Source organism: Neopelma chrysocephalum, unplaced genomic scaffold (genome assembly GCF_003984885.1).
Source record: "Neopelma chrysocephalum unplaced genomic scaffold, ASM398488v2 Primary Assembly neopelma1_83, whole genome shotgun sequence".
In the NCBI taxonomy this organism is placed as follows: Eukaryota; Metazoa; Chordata; class Aves; order Passeriformes; family Pipridae; genus Neopelma; species Neopelma chrysocephalum.
In genome coordinates, this window is record NW_020897745.1 from 2485060 (window position 1) to 2501348 (window position 16289).

The 16289-nt window shown below is 46.9% G+C and overlaps 1 protein-coding gene across 3 annotated transcripts; it reads left to right on the forward strand.

The window, feature by feature from the left end:
- The first annotated feature begins 619 nt into the window (after positions 1 to 619).
- CHMP3 (charged multivesicular body protein 3) lies at positions 620 to 15793 on the forward strand. Of its 3 annotated transcripts, none has more exons than XM_027691295.1 (6): positions 620 to 642; positions 7043 to 7103; positions 11108 to 11287; positions 13346 to 13467; positions 14250 to 14364; positions 15256 to 15464. In XM_027691295.1, the coding sequence occupies exons 2-6, from the start codon at positions 7076 to 7078 to the stop codon at positions 15387 to 15389; spliced, it is 579 nt and encodes a 192-aa protein (XP_027547096.1). In that variant the 5' UTR covers positions 620 to 642; positions 7043 to 7075; the 3' UTR covers positions 15390 to 15464. The 3 variants fall into 3 exon arrangements, with proteins under 3 accessions (XP_027547096.1, XP_027547094.1, XP_027547095.1); XM_027691293.1 differs by lacking the exon at positions 620 to 642 and adding an exon at positions 2815 to 2938 and having other exon boundaries at positions 15256 to 15793; XM_027691294.1 differs by lacking the exon at positions 620 to 642 and adding an exon at positions 2889 to 2994.
- Positions 15794 to 16289: the final 496 nt, after the last annotated feature.

Consider the following 16289-nt stretch of genomic DNA (forward strand, 5'->3'; position numbering starts at 1 on the left):
CTAGAAAGGCGGTTTCAGTTGTTTCATTGTTTGTTTATTTCTTTCCTAGATCTTGCCTGTGTGGTATGAAGGGAGGATAATGAAATAAAGATGATAATAGGAAATACAAGCACAGGTCCCTCTTGCAGTTACAACCCATCTCTCTGTGCCTTTATAGAGTTGGGAGGCTCTTCACAGAGCTGCTGGCACTGTTTTATCTGTCCAGGGTACCTGGGCTATCTTGTTTTATTAACAAATGTTTCATGGCTCCTGTCACCAGATGTATTCCCAAGAGGATATTCATGTAATGATAAGAAGAGCTGTTTTTAATTGTGAGTCCTTTTTCTTCTTCTTGTTTCCTTTTTCCCATGGCAGCACTGAAGGAGGGAGGTGGAAGGGGCATAATATCAGCAACTCTCCTGTGGTCCAGAAAGTCATTTTTATTCCACTTGAGGGCTGCCAGTACATGCCCTGTCTCTGTCATTACAGCCTCGGCAGAGCAGCGGAGAGGCATAATGAGGGCAAAGATCATTTCTGCTTCCAGTCTGTGTGGCAGTTTGGCATATGTGCCTGTCATGAGTAGCTGAAATCCACCTCGTTTCAGGACTGCTCTGAAACCTGCACTGAAATGAGGCCTTGCCAGGGGAAAGGGGGAGAAGTTCTGTGAGTATAAATAAGGCTGCAGCCGAGGTGCTGTCGAGCCGCTGTGTTACAGCCCCGCTGAAGTGTTTTTGCCGGTATCTAGGCAATTTGCCAAATGCTGTGAGTGCAAGGCTGTGTCCTCGGGGCACTGGGCGCTTGTGGAGCTCAGCTCTGCTGCTGAAGGCTCACCTCCTCACCCTCACACGCAACCCCAGCAACTCTGCTCCTCTGCACAGGCTCAGCCTTGTTCGCAAACCTTCGTGCACACCTGCTTTTAGCTGAAGGCTTGTTTTAATGACCTCTGTTGCTTTACTCGCGAATTCTTTTGATGGATGACCCAAGCTGCTGTTTAATTAGCAGGAGAGCCACTGAGGGCACATCCGTACGAGCAGGTAATTATGACCATAGGTAGCTTTCGGTCCCCTCGTGTCTGGGTTATATAAATTGTTGTGATCCAGTTCCTGGCGATGCATCTGTTTCAGCATCTACAGCAGCTGGTGTAGTGTATTGGGAGTCCCAGCAGGAAAGAAAAAGCAGTTGGATGTGTTTATTTTACGAAATGCTCATGTCAGTAGCAGCAGAAGCATCCAAGTAAGATTGTTTTCTACCGAGTGCAGGATCTCAGACAGCCCTTCCCCGATGCGTTGACAGTTTCACATAAGGAGAAGGAAGCAAAGACTGTGCCTGTAACAAGGTCAGCACTTTCCCTGCTCGCCTGTTTTGCCTCGCAGGGCTGGGTTGTGCTAGTACTTGTGAAGTGTCTTAGAACTGAGATGCTAAACATTCCTGAAGTGGTGTTTTGTTCCCCGATGTCTTGTGCCTGGAAGCTGGAGACCAATTGTAAACAGAAAATGTCAGATGACTGAGGTGAGGTTACCTATTTCAGGAGGTTTAATGAGGCTGATGGATGCTTTTGTGCTGCTGTTACAGAGGGTGGATTTAAATCATCTCTGAAGGTCTTTGCCAGTCTCAATTTCAGCAATTCCCATCTTGTTAAGTCTGGCTTTCCCACTGATGGTGCGCAGTCCGAAACAAGAGCTCCCCTTTACAAAGCTTGTTTAGGTCTTTGTTCTGCGTTAGATTTTGGAAGGAAAAAAGACAAAGGTGAGGTGCACATTTTTGTAACTTTCATTAAAATATCTTTCTCTGGTAATTAAATGATGAGGGTAAGTATAATTGTGAGGTATCAAGAGTTATATTAAGCTAATAGCACCTTTTTCTTCCTCAGCTTTTCCACTCAGTCTGTGCATCAGTGATTTATTTCTAGTCCTCTGTGCCTCAGCTTGTGCACCGGGGCGTGAGGAGATGGAATGACTCGCTGGAGCTCCAGCGGGGCGGCTCCAAGCTGTCCCTTCATTTCGGCCAGGTGACCCTGCGGAGTGGAGGGTGGAGATGAGCCAGGCCTGGCCGGTGGGATATCTCGGAAAGAGCAGCTGGGGGCGAGGTGGGCACCGGCTTCTGTGAGCTCTCCCATCTGATCTCCCGTGGGACTGGAGCGTGGTGTGAGTGAGCCCTTGGACGAACAGGAGGTCGCTGAGGTGCTGGAGCGAGTCCAGAGAGGGGCCACGGAGCTGGGGAGGGGTCTGGAGCCCATGTGCTATCATGAGTGGCTGAGGGAGCTGGGGGTGTTTAGTCTGGAGAAAAGGAGGCTCAGGGGAGACCTTCTCGCTCTCTGCAACTCCCTGACAGGAGGCTGTGGCCAGGTGGGGGTCGGGCTCTGCTCCCAGACAACCAGCGACAGGACGAGAGGACACAGCCTCAAAGCTGTGCCAAGGGAGGTTTAGATTAGTCTTAACCTGCGCCAGGGGAGGTTCAGGTTGGACATTAAGGAGGCATTTCTTCACAGAAAGGGTGATTAGACATTGGAATGGGCTGCCCGGGGAGGTGGTGGAGTCACCGTCCGCGGAGGTGTTTAAGGAAAGACTGGACGTGGTGGTGCTGGGCCCTAGGTTGGACTCGGCGATCTCAGAAGTCTTTTCCAACCGCACTGATTCTGTGAATACGTTACAAATACCCTCAGTGTGCGAGCGGACAAACGACCCCTCGCCCAGCCCCTCTCCCTCAGCCCGTTCCCGCCCCTCGCGCGCGGGGCGGGGCTGCGGGCACCGCCCCGTGATTGGACTGAGGGCACGCGGCAGTGGGCGGGGCGATGCTCTCCGGGCCCCGCCCCGCTCGCGGTGGAGGGGGCGGGGCCCGCTGTGGCGGCGGCGCAGGCGCAGTGCGGGGCCCCGCCCGTGAGGGGAACCCGGAAGCGCCGGGCGGGGCGGCCGCCATGGGGCTGTTCGGGAAGACCCCCGAGAAGCCGCCCAAGGAGCTGGTGAGGGAACACACCCGCCCCGGGGGGATCGGAGGGGGCTGGGAGGTTGCCGGGAGGTGAGGCTTCGTGCGGAGGCCTGGGTGTGTGGCGTTGCCATGGCGGCGGGCGGGGGGGTGAAGAGGGGCCGGGCCCGGCCTAGGCCTGAGTGCGCCCGGGGAGGCGGCGGGGGGAGACCGCACAGCACCGTCCAGTGTGTGAGGGGGCTTCAGAAGAGCCGGAGAGGGACTGTTCGTCGGGAACTGTAGTGACAGGACAAGGGGGAATGGGTGCAAATTGAAATAGGGGGAATTTAGGTTCGATATTAGGAAGAAATTCTTCCCTGTGAGGGGGGTGAGGCCCTGGAACCGGTTACGCAGGGAAGCTGTGGCTGTCCCATCCCTGGAAGTGCTCGAAGCCAAGTTGGACAAGGCCTTGAGCAGCCTGGTCTGGTGGAAGGTGTCCCTGCCCATGGCAGGGGGTTGGAACTGGATGGCCTTTAAGGTCCCTTCCAACCCCTTAACATCCCATGATTCTATAATTCTAGCTCCCCTTGCAGACGCAATTAGGAACAGCTGCAATATTGGGACTTGGAGAGGGAAGGTGAGTCTGCAGACAAACTGAGTGAGCTTTGTTTCTACCAACAGCTTTCTGATGTCACGGCGAGATGAAATAGTCAAGGCACTGATGGGTTTCATTGTTGCCTTTCATAAATCACTACTAATGTGTTAATTAAAAAAAATGTTTTAATAAAAAATTGTGTTAATAAGAAACGTCTGCTGTATGGTGAGGGGAAGATCAAATACATTAGAGGTGCTGGAAAAGCAGCAGGATGGCAGGCACATGAGTTGAGGGCTCAGAAAAGCCTCAGTGTCACAGATCTTCCCTCATCTCACTTCCCAGATCTCCCTGCTTTGCAGCAGGAGAGCAGGTTGTGGTTGTTGCTTGTTGGGTGAGAGAATTGGATGAGGAATGTTCCTTTGGGAATGTCTTTTCCCTTCCTTCTCTGCTTGTGTTGGAGCACCACGTGGGCTGGTTCATGGTCTCCTCTGTTCCTGAGTGGTGGTACAAGATCTCACAGAGAGAGCTGGGGTTGGAGACTGATGTAACACATCACACAACCGAGCAGCCCACACAATGTGGTCGTGCTGCACTGATGAGTTCTTGGCTCATGTCTGATGGCTGCTCTTTTGCCTTTCTTGACTGATGAGCTTGTCGTGTTTCCCAGCAGCACAGTGTGTCTGCGGGTCACCTTGGAGCTCTTGGAGGATGGTGCCAGACTCTTCTCAGTGGTGCCCAGTGACAGGATGAGGATTAGTGGCCATAAACTAAAGCACAAGAAGTTCCACCTCAACATGAGGAAGAAGTTCTTTACACTGAGGGTGGGAGAGCGCTGGAACAGCTGCTCAGGGAGGTCTTGGAGTCTCTGTCTTTGGAGACATTCCAAACCTACCTAGATGTGTTCCTGTGTCACCTGCTCCGGGTGACCCTGCCTTGGCAGAGGGCTTGGACTGGGTGATCTCCAGAAGTCCCTTCCAACCCTAGTAATTCTGGGATTCTTTGCAGAAAACCCTGCAAAGGCACTGTGGGACAGGTGTAGGGAGAGGTGACGTGGGTCCCCTTGTTGTCCTGAGCACTGCCTTGGGGTGCAGGCTGTGAGCACTTCACAGGCCCTAAGAGTGAGAGACCCATTAATAGTAAGAAATGTGTTTCCTCTTGTATGTAACAGCAGCTTTAGAAGGAAGAAGAAGTAGTTGTTTCTGCTCCCTAGCTGGTGGGGGAACAGCACCACTTACCTTGTGTCTGACTGCACAAGATGCAGTCCCTGGGTAGGGCTGGAGGGGGTGATCTGAGCACTGCAGGAGCTGGATGATGATGGGGAGGGGCTGAGATTTTTGGGGTTGAAGTGATTTCCCTGGGTTCATTTGTGTGCCCACTCTGTTGGTGGGAGGTAATTCATTTATGAACGATACAAGGCAAATATCTTCATTTCTTGTGAGGGCCTGGTGCATTCTGGCCTTCCTAAAGCTGGGGATCTGCTATACATTTAATGCCATGTTGGGATTGTTTGAGTTTAAAAAGCGGTTTGCCCTCCACTGTAGTCCAAGTTGGCTCTTTCCAGCCGAGTGCTCTGTTGGCTGACTCTGGTGAGGTGCAGTGCTGTGAGAATGATGGTTTTGTTTAGATCAGGAGTGGAAGCAGAACAGTGTTATCCATGTGAAGTTGTGCTCAGGGCCCGTGTCCTGGGTGAGATGGGCAGGAATGCCTTTTTTACAGCTCAGCAAATTGCTGTGTCTGATGTAAGTGGAAGCATGGAGTAGCCTGGGTGAGAGACAATGAGATTTCCTCCTCCTCCTCTTGCACGCAAAACAGGAGATGAGTGTTGGGAGCACCAGGGAAGGCAGAAGCACCCAGCTCTGTTTTTAGGACGGTCGTGCCAAGCAGCTGATTGCTGGGCAGGGCTAGGGATGAGCTATCCAAGAGGTTTCTGCTGTCAGAGTCAGCAGGGATTAGTGACAGCACAGAGCCAGTTGTGGTTTAATGGTGTCTTTGTGCTGGGTTGTGCATCCCAGAGACAGAGGCTCCGAGTCCTGCTGTGGTTCATGTGACTTGTGTGTCAGACTTGCTGACTGTGCTTGTACAGGAAGGTGTAATATGTGTTGGTTTGTTCTGGAATAAAAGTTATAGAGCAAATCTCTGTTTTACCTCAGTCTCTTCCCCTTGCTTTTTTCCTCTCTCATGTAGCCCATACTCAAAAGAAGGACCTTCTTAGCTTCCTGTCAGGGTGAGGAATGACTCATCAGGACATTTTCTCCTCTGTTCTGAAGAACAAGAGGGGAGGCTGCAGTTGGTCCTGCAAGGGTTGGTTTTTTTTTCTCCCTGTAAAACCACAATTTAACTAAAGATGCAGAAGCTTTCTGAAACCCTTTGAAATTTCTGCACTTCTGTATATGCACAGAGCTCTGCAGGGCTTTGGGTTTGTTGAGTTTTTTTCAGCAGATTTTGCGCTTGGGCACCTCAGATGGTGGTTGTTGTTCTGCAGTCAAAACATGGTCTTGTTCATTGTGACCAAGAGCATTTCTGGGACTGGTAAAAGTCTCAATCTGTTGCCCTGCTGGGCTCATGCACTGAAGAGAACTTGTTTTACAGTTCTTTTGTACAGCTTATTCAGTTAGACAAAGCTTTTCATTTGAATTGAAAAAAAATAATCACATAAACATTGAGGTGGTTTTCGTAGGAAACTACTTATGTGGACTCGTTTAGTGGCCTGGGCACGGGCAGGAACTGTGTGCCAGTGGGTCCATCAACTAGAGATCATGAAATACTTAGGGGATTTGTTTAGATAATGGGCAAAATCTGTGCTGCTAAAAATAAAAGTAGCACCAAAGCTTCTACTCTAAAGGTCTGAAGCCTCTCAGTGCCTCCAGTGGGGTTGTAGTCAAGATAGAGAAGGTACTTCTGAGGTGTGCCCAGTGACAGGAGAGGGGCTACAGCCACAGGGGGCTGGAGGAGAATTTTGAATCAGACATGAGGGAAGGTCTTCACCACAGGTGAGATTCAGTGCTGGAACAGGTGCCCAGAGTGGCTGTGAAGTCTCTGCTCTCAAACAGTATCAAAACTCAGTGGATGAGGCCCCAGACAACCTTTCTGAACTCTGAACTTGATTGTGCTTTGAGGAGAGGGCTGGCTTGGAGACCTGCTGTGGATCCTCCTGACTGAAATAGGGAGTAGCACTCTTGGTGCTGTCATCCTGTGCCAAAGTCTCTACCTTATGCTGAAATCCCCTGTGGCAAGTTCCCTCTGCACAGTGGCATGGGTGTGATGTGAGAAGTTAGCCAGGCAGGGAGTGTCTGATTCACAAATCACCTCATAGAATCATAGAAGCGTTTCATTTGGAAGGGATCTATAAAGGGCCTCCTTAACTCCTTGTCTGAACATTCAGAGTGGTGCAGTAACTGGTGGTATCTCTGCAATGTTTTGGGGTTTTTTTATTTGAATACTGAAATCACTTAAAGCTTGGGCATTTTGAAGTGCTGCTTTTGATACCGAATGTTTAGGTTACATGAAAGCATAAAAGCATAGTTTTAAAGCTGGAATTTCAAGTAACTCTCACTTTCTCTTTTTAAGGTCAATGAATGGTCCTTGAAGATAAGGAAAGAAATGAGAGTGATTGATAGACAGATCAGAGGTTTGTACTTGTGTCTCATTTTTTGGTTTTCCTCTCCTTGTCTGCCTCCTTGTCTGTTTTTTTTTTTTTTTGCTTTAATTGGGGCAAGCTATGAAATTTAATAACCTGGTGTACTCTCCCACGTCTGGAATAAAGATGAATGTGATCCTGGGACCAGATTTGGTCTGGGTTACAAAATGGTGTCACTGTGAGGTTCTCCAGGTAAAATTTTCAAAAGAACCTGAAATTGTATGCTCCCATTAAGACATAATGCTGTTAAATCCCTTTGGATAACATGAATCAGACTTATTGTCCAGAATTTCACCCACCTTGATTTAACGAGTAGTATCAGTGTGGTATGTAATTCCACATGTAGACAGTTCCACTGGTATGTGCTGCTGTGAAGTGCACATGCCAAACAAAAGTAGCTTGCTGGCAGCTTGGGAAAATTACAAACAGAAGTGAGGGAGGGAAAAAAAGAGTATTTTCTCAGTGGGTGGGTGTTTTGCTATTAAATTATGAGCATTGCACTGCTGAAGATGTCCTGAAAAGCAGAGGAGTTGCTTATTATTACACTGCTTTTTGTTCAAAATTTGTTCTCCCTTCTGCCTGCTTTCCCTGAACCTGAAAATGGGTTTGGGGCTAGGTTTTGTTTTCCCCTTTTTGTCTTCTACCCCTCCTTCAGGCTTCGTCCATAGGATGTGCTGGTAAAGGATGTTTTGTGTCAGCATCTGGTTACCAGGCACATGCCTGCCTAGAGTGACTCCTCAAGGAGTACATTCTCCCTTCCTAGTTCATCCCCAGCTGATGCCTCTGGAGTAGCCTGGCAGGCTTTGTGTCTTCCCCCACTTGTGGATTTATATGAATTGGTTGGAGAGAGCTGCTTGTGCAGTACAAAGTCCGTCTTTTTCCTCGTCTGTAAAATGAGGAACAGAGTTTATGCCTTTTCCAGGAAAACTGATGTACAGGGATGTTCATTATACTTATGAATTGTTTTGCATTCTCCAGGGCACTTTGTGTGGCTGTACCAGGCACAGAAGAACTGCAGTGTGGCTGATCTTATTAGCAAAATATGTTTTAGAAGTCGCATCTTTCAAAGGAGCAAACTACCCACGTGTTCACTATTGATGTTTCTTGAAATTTTGTTTTCTCTTAATTTTATCCATGCTGTAATACTTGTAATCGCCCATATAGGTATTGGGTTATGGGGTAATCTGATATTTTGGTGTGGATGTAAATCTGGTTATTGTAACAGCTTTAAACATGTCTGTATTTCAGCGTCTTACACTCAGAGAGATACAGTTCAGCACCAATCACCAACCACCTACTATTCTGATAATTCCCATTAAAGTACAGAACAGCTTTGTGCCAGGATTTCATGTCTTACCAAGTATCAGCTGTGGGAGTTCACAGTTCTGCTGGACACTTCCCAGGCTAGCAGGTGCTCCTGAAGGATGACAGGCATGTGCCACTGGAGGTTTTCTCAAAAATCACCCGCTGTAGTTGGATTCTGCTGTGCTTGGTCCTTTCAGCTGAGCCTTACACAGGAAATCCCTGCAGTCTTTGACTAAGGATGCTCAGCTGAGGCCCGTCTTAGTTTCCTTGGGGAAGGCTGTGGAAGATGTGTTTGGATATGGCAAAACCAGATCCACCTGGGATGAACTGAGTGGGCTTGGATCACTGGAACACTTGGCTCGCCCAGTCAGCGCAGTTACTAAAATAGCAACATGATGGTTGAAACCATCTGTTGTTGGACTCCTGCGTGTAGGCTGCTTTGGAGGGCTTAGAAGGTTTGGAGAAATGAAAGGTGTCCTTGTTACTTCAGAATGGAATTTTTTGAGTTGATGCAGTTGGAGTAATGCAGGAACTTTGTGCTTTGCTGGGCTTGCAAGTCCCTCTGGCAGGTGCTTTGAGCTGCTTTGTCCCTCTGTGCTGCAGAGGGACTGGGGTGGTGACTTTGGCTCACTTGAGGGGCCGTAGCTGGCATTGACCTTCAAAGATGGAGCTGATTGTTCTTGCCTGCTTGTGCCTCTGATCTCATATTCAGCTGTTGGTCATGCCAGGGAAAGCACTCGAGTCTGGATGTAGTAACACAATACTTGTGGTCGTTCTCAGCCTGACAGAGTGAATGTTGTAATTCCTCAGTACTGCTGGGGTTCTTCTGGTGCTTTCTGCTTCCTGCTGGGCCACTTCAGCTCTTTCCTACCTGCTCTGATGTTCTGGGACTTGGCTCAGTCCTGTGCCTGACATACAAATGTCATCAAGCTTGTGACATTACTGCAAATATTAGTGAGGAAGAAGCAAGGATATGTTTTTCTAATTATGATCCTACAGCTTTCTGCCAGTCCTTCAGGATAAAGGCCCCATTGATATTGAGAGAATGACTGGTCTTAAGTACAGGGTTCATTAACTCCAACATGAAAAGCTGCATCAAAGTCTCCAGGTCGGCCTGTGCCAAAAAATGTATGTTGATGCCTTAGTTTTTATGAAAGAGCAACTTCTGGTTCTTGCCAGCGTGTAACTTGTCAGGCATAAACCAAGAAGGCTCAAAACTAAATTTGAGCAGAGCCTTTTCTAGAAATAATTGTTCTTGTGGTCATTTCCATCAATTCTTTGCAGGAAGGTGAGCCTAACCCTTACTGTCTCAATTCTTTATTTACTCTGGGCTTTTTGGGCTACCTGGCTCCTGCTGTTCTCAGCCAGTGTTACCTGACAGGGCAGAATTGTGAACAGTCACATCAGATGTGCTAGAGAAACTGATGGTATTTAAGGAAGCCTATTTAGGGTCTAATAGTTCAAACCCACCTCTTTGGTGCTCATGCTTAGTTCTGTATTCCTGCTCTAGCACTCTCTTAAAAAAAGCTGTTGAACAAAACTGGGTGCCAGGAGAGCTTGAACAGACTGTTGTAAGTCAAATAGTCCAGCCAGACTAGTTTTTCCTGATAAATTATCCATAGCTTCAGCCCTGGCCAGCCTGTGATATGAGTGTGCCGGTTTATAGGAACACCTAATGCATGTGGGTTTAAAATATGAGCAGTAGAAACTCAGGACCTTGACTCCTTAAGTACAGGTGTACTGGCTGAGAGTCCAGTTGAGGCTCAATAAGTTAGGCCTGACAGGGGAATAATTAAATCTACCTGCAAGGATGAAGGCGTTTTTTGGCAGTAATTAGCAAATCTGTGGTTCCAAGTAACTCCTGAATTTGTAGATATACCCTTATAAATTCACTATACAAATGGTTATGCCTTATTTTTTTTAAAGCAGTGTATATGTAAAACTTTCTAGAGATCAGCCTCCTACAGTCTTACTGAATGTGTGTTTTTTCAGAAAAACGCAATTTAGGGGTTTAGAAAAGTGTCAACAGTTTTGCCTACAACAGCCCTCGAATTCACTTGAAGGTGGGCATGTGGGTGTAGGATTTGGATGTGGTCTGACATTTTTGCTAGTAAAATGCCTGTCTGTCTGCTGAGACTGATAGTTTGAACTCCTTGTGACATCTGTGTTCCTTCCTGGTGAATTGGGTTTATCTGGTGATGGACAGGGAAGAGGAAATCTTGTGAGCAGAAAATCGGTGCAGTAGTCTTAAACCGTGCATGTATATATTACATATGTGTGTATTTGTTTTTATATATTTATGTCAGACCAGTGTAATAGTCAGCAGGAAGTTATTTTGAAGTTGTAAGTCGAGTAGTCATCTCAGAGCGCTTTGTTCTTACTGGACCTTTTTTGCTTCTTAAGAATTCCTTTTAGTCAGCTAAGCATCATGCAGTAATATTCCCAGACAGTCCTTTAGGAAATTACAGAGCTGGATGTTCAGTAATGAGAATTTTCCTATTAATATTTAGTTGAATTCATCAGCTAACATGCAAATCAGCCTAGAACAAGGTCATGGAGTAACAGAGAGAATCTGAAATCAAGCAGAAACAATTCTTTGTGGCATTGAAAACACACCCCAACAAATGACTGATCTCTCTTCCAAATCCTTAGCAGTTTGTCTCTACTTGCTGTGTTTTTCTGTGCTCCAGATATCCAGAGGGAAGAGGAGAAGGTGAAGAGGTCAGTAAAGGATGCTGCCAAAAAGGGTCAGAAGGATGTGTGTGTGATCTTGGCGAAGGAGCTGATCCGCTCCCGGAAGGCCGTAAGCAAACTCTATGCATCCAAAGCCCACATGAACTCTGTTCTCATGGGGATGAAGAACCAGCTGGGTAAGAACAAATTCTGAGCCCAAGCACAAAGTGTTTCAGTGTTAGGGGTGAGGTCTGAGGTTTCTGTGTTCAGAACTGAGGTCAAATGCAGGCAGAGGTAGTTCCCCCAAAGTTCAGTCACGTTCCTGTAATCCTCTTAAAATATCCGTAATAAGTTTTTCCTGAGTCCAAACATGCTCTTTTCCTTTGCATCCCATAATGAGTTGTGTATTCCCATAGGCAGTAACCCCTGTCAGTTTGCAGGATGTTCTGGAGGCTGTTTCCCCACTCCCCTGCCTGGATAGGTGTCCCACTCTGAGCTCTGAAGTAGTCAGGGAGCTCCCAGTTCTAGTTTCCTGGGGTTCCTGCCCCTCATTGTTCCCTAGGTCCTTGCTGGCTCCCTGTTTCCTCTGATTAGCTGCTCAGCAGATCATCTCACACCTCTCCTCAGAGCCTCAGGGTTGCAGTGATGTGAGAATTGCGTGCACTGAAACTGAACTCCCTTACAAGAATTTGGGGCACGTTTTTAGTGTGCATTCCTGAACAGTGTGAATGCATTCCTAATATTCCTTTATCCTTGTGGAGCCTGTGTCACTGATTTTGACAGAATCTGTAACAGGAGGTTAATTTCCTTCCACAGAATTCCCTTCGTCTTGTAGATGATTGTTTCTCTAACAAGAGTCTGGGGACACTTAACACCTAAATGGAGATGGGTGAACAGTGTTTGATTTTCTTGGTGTGGATGAATCCATTTGCCCCTTGCCTTAATACCTGTTCTCTGTAAACCCTCCTTGGTCCTCTGTGCTCCTCCAGAACCATTGTATTTCCCTCATTCCTTACCGACATCAGAAATCTGTTGTAATAAAACTTCTTGCAGTGTTTTCCATAGTTGAAAACATTCCAGCCTGTAACAAGCGGAGCAGAAAGCTTTAAAGAGAGGGAAAGACTTGGTGGAGGTTAACATACAACTGAAATGTCTAAGTATTCCCCCACCCCAGCATTATCAAAGTAGATTTTAATACTGGATGAGTGATAAATCAGGAGTTGTAGCATGAACCGTCAGTGTAATCTTACAATAGGTGAGATGTGGTTCCCCATGTATTTCACTCAGGAAAGGGAAGCAGGACCATCCTTGCAGCTTTGAGGTGTCCCTTAAAGGGAAAAAACTCAAAGCAGCCTCCTCCTTTAACAACTGCCAGAATCTTCATCTTCCTGGAAATACACTTAGAGAGGTAATAGGAAGGAATCTAGAATTCAGTCTGGGGTTTGTATTAACTTGGGAAATGACCACTCAAGGCAAGGTTTCTGTCAGTTTGTTAACATTACAAGTGTAAGGCTCTTAAAGACATTATTAAAATGAAAAATAATATATGCTGTACCTTCATTTTGCTTCGTTAAGGAGTGACCATTTTATATACAAACAGGTAAGTTCTCCATATCTAGGAAGCTGCAAAGTTAGATGGCAGAATTCCAAAACCTCAAAGTTCCCTTAATTATTGCTTTTTGATCTTGGTGCATTGACACATATGAGGAGATCCTATAAATTACATCATGAGAATAGCCTCTGGAAAGAGTATTGTTAAATTCAGTTTGAACTGTTTCAGTATTAATTTTCTAGCTTACTCCTTGCTATGGAACTATTGCAGAACTTCTGCCAGAATTAGTTTCCAGTACCCAGTGCTGGGCAGGAGGTTCCAGCAGTCAAATGTGGGGCTGGACAGCAGCTCCACTGGTGAAACCCTCAGCAAGGCCTCTGGCTGCTGAGGGACCTGGGCAGGAGCAGCTTGGGGTTCTCTCTTTGATGAACTGGTGGGTTGAAATCTCTCTGCAGGGCATCTGGGTTGCTCCAGATAATCGTATAGGACCAGTAGATCTGCTGTAAATGTGGCTTTTCCAACGTGGGTACAAGCTGGGCTTTTCCAGGAAGATAGTGAAAAATGAAGAAGTGGGATGCCTGTTTCTTTTTTTAATGAAATTGGCTGAATGTAAACAAATTTCCATGCAGGGAGGATGTAATTTCTCTGCTTTCAGCAGTGCACAGATTGTTTAAACTTTTTTTTCTATGCCTTTCCTTCACAGCTGTCCTCAGAGTAGCAGGTTCATTGCAGAAGAGCACAGAAGTCATGAAAGCTATGCAAAATCTAGTGAAAATCCCTGAAATCCAAGCAACGATGAGGGAGTTGTCCAAAGAGATGATGAAGGTGAGATCTAGCACATAAATCAGGCTTAGGGGAACAAGAGGTGGTCCCTTTTGGGTGGCCCCTTTGACAGAGGGCTTGTGTGAGCTCAGGGCATTCTGTGATTCTATGGCCAGTCTGATACTGGGTTTAAAACATCTACTCATCAGTGTCTCCATGTGATGAAAGTGCTCCCATTTGAAAGGATACCAAGCATCTGACATGACTGTTACATTTGCAATTACCAAAATTGTTTTGCTTTTTCCCCTCTTACCACTATAGATTGTTTAGTTCAAATCAGTTTATTTCTAAATAATTTCACCACTGTGCACCAGGCAGTTTGGCCATATCTAGGTTGCAGGCCCTGCAAAGGAATGTTTTCAAATGCAGATAGAAAAAAGGGCAAGCTGTGTCAAACAGCACTTTCACAGTGTGTTACACAGCTCATGCTGCATGACTGAGGTTTGCAGTTGTATTTCATATGCTTGGAGAAAGCTGGTTGGTGGTGTTTGGATGTGCAGTGACAATGAGTAACAGCTTGAGGGTTTCAAAGTGAGAACACGTGTATTTAATCCTCAGTTTTCTTCCTGCTTTTCCTGTGCAGCAGTTGTAGAGATATGTGCTTACACTGAGGTGTGTTGGCCACCCTCCTGCAACAGGACAGCCTTGATCCAAAAAGCTGGAGGAGTGACCAGGGGGTTATGAAATGCCTGGATAGGTGTAACTTGATCTCCAAAGTAGGAAGCGTGTCCTCTTACTCTGATGTTTCCAAGGGCATCACATACTGCCTTGTTGTTTTCTGCTAGGCTGGAATTATAGAGGAAATGCTGGAGGACACCTTTGAAGGCCTGGAGGATCAGGAGGAGATGGAAGAGGAAGCTGAGATGGAAATCGACAAAATCCTTTTTGAAATTACAGCTGGTGAGTTTGTGGGTGTTGCTGAGAGTGGAGCCCCCGCTCTGTTCAGTAAGACACAGCAATTTAAATCTTCATCTGTTCTGCTCTCTCATCTCTGCCTTTAGTAATGGGCAGAGAGCTCTGACGAACTGGTTTCTCAGGGAATACTGGCTGAGGTGCCTGGTGGGGCTCAGTAAACCAGAACTAATATCCATCAGCTGCTGTCTGTGCTGTTCTGTAATTGAGGCTCTAACAGATCAGTGTTGGTTTGTGCAGTGAATCTTCTTAACAAGGTGAAACTTATATGATTGACTAGATACTGTTATTAATGAAGCCAGGAAATAAACTCAGCTCACTGCCTTCAGTTGTAGGCTGTGGGGTGAGTCCTGGCAGTGAAATGCTATGTCTTGAGTTGTTGGGGGAGAAAAATCAACAAACCAAACACACAAAAAAACCTCCCAAAACCACACCTTCTGCCTTCCAGCTCGTGAAGTAATGACCTGCTGGTTTAGTTATTTGACTTAGCTAATGTTTAGAATGCTGCTTACCCAAATTTCCTGTGACAAGCACAGGGCTATGTTCAGCTGTCCCACAGTGAAGACGCAGCTCCCCGGCTCTCGCCCTGCTGGCACCTCCTGCTCAGGGCCTGGCACACTGCCCTCTCTTGTTTCTTGCATCCTACTTTGCTTTTCCCACCCTGTTTCCTGGCTGGAGCAGCTCCCTTCCTGCCGTGCAGGTAGTGGGAGCTCGCAGGCAAGCAGTGGAGCTTTGAGGTGAGCCAGGAGCGTCCGCCCACCAGCTGTGGGAGCACAGAGGCTCCCAGGGCCTGGCAGATCAGTGCTGCTGCTGTCCCTGAAAGCTGCTAATTACTAAATGAAGGTGTAGCACAACTAACAAGCCTGTTTGTTGTTCCAGGGGCCTTGGGTAAAGCACCCAGTAAAGTCACAGATGCTCTTCCAGAGCCCGAGCCCATGGGAGCAGCCGCTGCTGTGGATGAGGAGGAAGACATCGAGGCGATGCAGTCCCGGCTGGCCACACTCCGGAGTTAGGGACAGGAGGGATGTGTACAGTTGGCTTTGCCTGATTCTGTCCTACCCTCAAAATGCAAAACTTATGTGAGAATACTTTATGTAATATATATTTTTTTTTCTTTCTGGGGATTGTATTCTCCAAGAAACTACTGTAATATACTTCTTGGGGAGTGCAGTCTGTGAGATTTGCTTCCCATTTTCTGTTCAGCCCGTGTTCCCAGGAGGGGCTGTGGTGACATGGCACTGGTGGTGTAATGTTGCATATTTTTAGATATAAAGTCCTGAAGTATATTCTCAGCTTCAAGCAGCATCTCTTCCTAAATGGCACTTTGGCTTAATCTGTTACCAAAACCCTTCAGTGGTGTAAGATCTTTGTTTTCCTGAATCACTACAGATTTTATTAAAGCTGCTTTTAACGGTCACTGCCATGCATCAGTTTAGTTTCCATCACTTCAGACTCTTTTAACAAACAATACCTACTTCCTCCACCTCCCTTGTGGGTTTATAAGACTATTCTTTTGTTTCTTTTAACACATTTAGGCCTTTCACTGCATAGGAAAAGAGAAGCTTTCAGTCAGAGCAGCTGTTACAGAGCTGCTCCGTTCCAGCTCTGTATGATCAGAGGGGAGCCTGTCTGAGCCAAGGCAGTGTCACAGTGAGGGCAGGGCAGCCGGCAGTGCTGGGAAGGTTTCTCCAGACCTTGGGGCCATGGCCAGCCCCTCTGCTGCTTAAATGACACATTTTGGAGTCAGAGAAGAGTGTGTCTTCCCCAAGGAAAGCTTCAGGCAAAATGGATGTTGTGGCTCAAAAAAGGCAGTTTGCAAAGCCAACCATGCCTCTCACCTGAATTTGTCACTGCCCCAGGCACCTCCCAGGCAAAGGACAGAGTTTCTAATTTTAAGGAAGACTTACAAAAAG